The sequence below is a fragment of the Kryptolebias marmoratus genome, linkage group LG7, assembly GCF_001649575.2.
Source record: "Kryptolebias marmoratus isolate JLee-2015 linkage group LG7, ASM164957v2, whole genome shotgun sequence".
NCBI classification, from domain to species: Eukaryota; Metazoa; Chordata; class Actinopteri; order Cyprinodontiformes; family Rivulidae; genus Kryptolebias; species Kryptolebias marmoratus.
Window position 1 is genome coordinate 2079663 of NC_051436.1, and position 4505 is coordinate 2084167.

Genomic DNA, 4505 nt, shown 5'->3' on the forward strand with positions numbered 1-4505 from the left:
ATTAATAGTGTTGTTCTGTATTTACCATTGTTGCTGTCCTGATTATTATCATTTAATCAAATAAATATTTTCATTTTCCTTCCAAGAACTCAGACTTTTCTTGTAATCTGTTAAAGTGAAGCTGATCAACATTTTACAGACTTTCTGAAGGTATTTATACAGACAAAATACATTGGTGTGTATTGAATACTTCTGACCACTTACGTAATTCCTACGACACTTACAGGAAACCAGCCAGAACAACTGGCCGAGTCTGGCTCAACTCAATCTCAGAATAAACACACTGTTCCAGGAAATGTCTGTTATCATAAACACACTGTTCTGGAAAGTTCTGGCAATAACAACCTGATGTTTTCACACACAAAAAAAACCCCTTGCTTCTGCAACCTTTCTGCTTCCTCCTCCACATTCCCCCATTTTTTTCAAAATATTGAAAACTAACACATACTAATACGGATTTATGGTCCTATAAGAATATCTATCTGATTACCTAAAAGTGAGTTAAATATCAAACACGTACATGGTGTGACAACATAATACACAAGGGGGCTAACCTATGATTAAGTAACAGTAGGTGATAACACTAACACAAATTACCATAACACATTACAAAGAGTAATACAGGATCATTGTTCTCACAGGACTGGAAGTTCCATTTGTATAGAATCGAAAAACCCTGGTTGGCTGTTTCGTTTCATTGTCCCAGGGAAAAAAAACTATTTTATGATCCCTTCTCCAAACAGGGCGACCACCAAAAAGGTACAAATGGAACCCAGCCATAGTACCCACAATGATCCAAAACACACACTGCAACTTAAATGATATAACATAGGATGTAAAAGTCAACATAATGTAAAATAAAATGTAAAAAAACGTGATATAAAATGGAATATGAAGAAAAAAAAACATGATATAAAATAAAACAGACATCTGAAAAAGTCCAATATCAAACTGAATAAAGTATATATGTTTTTAAAATGTAAATGTGCATATATGAGTTTGTTTTATACATTTATGTCGAGGTGTGTGTATGGCCGCCTGTGTCAACTGCATTTTGTTTTATATGTGTTGTAATATGAATGTATAACTGAGTGTCTGTGGATGCAACTGAGTCTGTTCAATCCTCGATTGGCTCCTAAGATGTAACTGATTGCCAGTCCAGTCCTTTTCGTCCAATGATGCTTTCCCCGTACAGGCCACCAATACGTAGGTGAAAAAAAAAAAAAGAAGGTATGTTTCACACCGAAATCATAGTCAGGGACTATCGTTGGATTTCAGCTAAATACGGGAGATTTTATTGACATAATTACTCTTCTTCAGCTTGCCCCAAAATCCCAAAGTATCTTTGAAACATGGCATATTTATACAGACAAAATACATTGGTGTGTATTGCTTACTTCTGACCACTTACGTAATTCCTACGACACTTACAGGAAACCAGCCAGAACAACTGGCCGAGTCTGGCTCAACTCAATCTCAGAATAAACACACTGTTCCAGGAAATGTCTGTTATCACAAACCCACTGTTCTGGAAAGTTCTGGCAAAAACAACCTGATGTTTTCACACACAAAAATAACCCCTTATTTCTGCAACCTTTCTGCTTCCTCCTCCACAAGGACAGAACATCTAACGTCTCAACAGAACAACTCTTAGTGCTCTGAGATGTTTAAAAACTCTTTATGGCAGAATCTCCTGGTATATTTGTATCTGCAGTAACACCAATCAAACACTAGATGATAGAAAAGGACAACAAATGAATTCAGGTCATAGAGTTGAAGCTCTGTAATATAAAATATAACATCTGTTTGAGGAAAGAGTCGTTTGGACAAAAATCAAACAACAGAAAGAAGTTGGAACTAATTCCACATATGAGTTAAACAGTTGATCAATGAACTGAAAACATCAATGTTTTGGTGTTTTTATAATTTATAATAAATTTACCTGTGGGTGAATCTGAAAGTCAAACAGCTCAGTTTCCAGGACAGCTTGTATTTTTTGTACAAATAGTTGACAGAAGTGAGAATCGTTAAATTTAATCATTGATACCTGACTAATAAATTCTATGATACTATGATAAAGAAGTGGTTTGTCATCGTTGTGTGTTTGCGGTGTGATAACTACTGGGTGACAAAGGTCAAAGGTCAGTGTAGTATGAAGAGTCACACCTTTTTCATGACCTCTGACCTCCTGACATTTTTCACTGACTCGTCTCTGAGAATCTCATTCTGACCTGAGTTAATCTTGATTGTTTGGGACACTTGTGGACATCATATCAGTTAATCACAGATTGTTTTCATGCTTTCTTAAGGCTTGTGAAGAAAAACATGATTCAGTTTATTTGATCACTAAGCTGCTGAAATATGAGAAATGATTGATTATCATTATTAATGTGCAAATGTTTAATATAAAAGGTATTATGTGTTTTAACAAACTTTCTCTTGTTATCTTCCATGAGAACTGTGCTCAGTCGTGAGTGTAAAAATCTTTGGACATGGTAAGATCAAACCTTTCTGCAGCTCCAAGGTCTGAATGTTGTCGTTGTCAAACAAAGTTTGAGAGCAAACTGAGAAAGCCTTGGTGGAGAACTTCAAGTCAGTTGGTTTTTGTGTCCGTCGTGTGAAGACCCTTTTCCTCCTCATGTTGTCTTCACCTCATTTTTATAACCTGAAAAAAACATTTTTGCTCAGAGTTTCTGTAAGTCCATCAGACAAAAGATAAAGAAAGAGAAAACTGTAAAAAGAAACTTAGGTTGAAACAACTTTTTTTTAACATGAAGGAGGATTGCTCCAGTTTGCACGCCGCCTGACTCCTGCTGCATCAGCTGCCTCCTCACCGATCCTCTTCAAACATCACCGATCCTCAGGTGACCTCGGACCGATCGCTGACCTCTGACCCTCAACAGGCTCTGGGCTTTAACCAGCCTCCTTGTCGTGGTCCTGTCGAGACCTGAGCAGCCTCCAAGTTCCTCGAAGACTAAGTGACGACTGGTCCTCCACAGCTTTGATCTGAACATGAACATTTACATGATTGAGTAAAAAAATAAATAAGTATGGAAGAAAAACACAAAGGTGCGAGCCCTCCCAGAAGCTGCAGACAATGCATTACAATGTGTGAAATTTAAAGATAAGCTTTTAAAACTGTTTTACATTAGGGTCCAGACAAAGTGTAAGTCAACTTAAGATGACTACAAAACTAAGACACAACACCTCGATCAGACTATGGATATCAAAGCCTCACCCTGAAGTCAGGCCTGGGGGAGAGGGTCGTCACTGAGGACCAGGTGGGTTTTACCTATGAGGTCTGAATGGGAACAGCCCAAATCAGCTACATGGGAACTCTCCTGTGGACCCACCACACGCAGAAAGCTCCTTGAGGAACCAGTGTGTTGTGGACTGGGTGACAGTCAAAGCCGAAGACACTGGCTGTTCAGTCCCTGATTGTCCACATTGTTTCCACCAACTGAACGGTTCAGTAAGGTCTTCAGATTGGTTCTGCCAGGGTCCTGCTGGGACGCTGAGAAGCCCATAAAATATGACTTTCTGGAGGAAGTAGGGATGTGAAATATAAGGAGTATATTAAAGATAGTGAGGGTTTGTCCTTGTGAGATATCAAAAATGACTGTTGTGAAAATGAAAAATATATTTTTAATGGCTATTTTTTTAAACACATGCATCCGATTCAGTAGGAGTTTAGATTTTCCAAGTTTCTTCAAATACATCATAACTTTCTCTCCCTGCCATCTGAAAAACTCTGGAAGACCCTGAACTCCTCACCCTCCTTTAATAAAACTGCAGCCGGCTCTGGGTTTAGGTTTTGGAAGTGAGATAAATAGCAGTTAAAGACCGTTCAGAGGCCGAAAACCTGTTTTTGATAAAAACTAACGCTGGGTCTTTCTTCTCTGACAGGCTTAGATTGAAACCAGTTTTGGATTTGTGGAGTTCAAGCAACTGCTTTTACTGGAATCTGTCACATCCTGATACTCATATTTCCTGGTTCCTTTCCTGTTAGATGTGCAGACTGAAGATGGGTGGAACCAACAGGTGATAAAGTCTTTACTGAACTGATAACACTTGTTAAGGTCAAAGCTCAAACCCAGGATCAGTCATAAAGACGTGTTGTCTCGACTGAGAGGTGAAATGGCGCAGAAAGGAGCTCAGCTGAACCAGGAATCCATCTCCTGTTCGATCTGTTTGGATCTCCTGAAGGATCCGGTGACTATTCCCTGTGGACACAGCTACTGTATGAACTGTATCAAAACCCACTGGGATGGAGAGGATCAGAGGAGAATCCACAGCTGTCCTCAGTGCAGGAAGGACTTCATACCGAGGCCTGTTCTGGTGAAAAACACCATGTTAGCAGAGTTGGTGGAGGAGCTGAAGAAGACTGGACTCCAAGCTGCTCCAGCTGATCACTGCTATGCTGGACCTGAAGATGTGTCCTGTGATGTCTGCACTGAGAGGAAACTGAAGGCTGTCAAGTCCTGTCTGGTCTGTTTGGCCTCTTA

The 4505-nt window shown here is 39.4% G+C and overlaps 1 protein-coding gene and 1 pseudogene across 1 annotated transcript in view; both read left to right on the plus strand.

The window, feature by feature from the left end:
- Nucleotides 1–2951, plus strand: part of LOC108229277 — a 5366-nt pseudogene extending 2415 nt beyond the window's left edge.
- Nucleotides 2952–4115: 1164 nt separating this feature from the next.
- Nucleotides 4116–4505, plus strand: part of LOC108229464 (tripartite motif-containing protein 16-like) — a 16608-nt gene continuing 16218 nt past the window's right edge. The window contains exon 1 of the mRNA XM_037976467.1: nt 4116–4488. Within this exon, the coding sequence (XP_037832395.1) occupies nt 4138–4488 (351 nt within the window). The 5' untranslated portion in view covers nt 4116–4137. The remainder of the gene's footprint in view (nt 4489–4505) is intronic.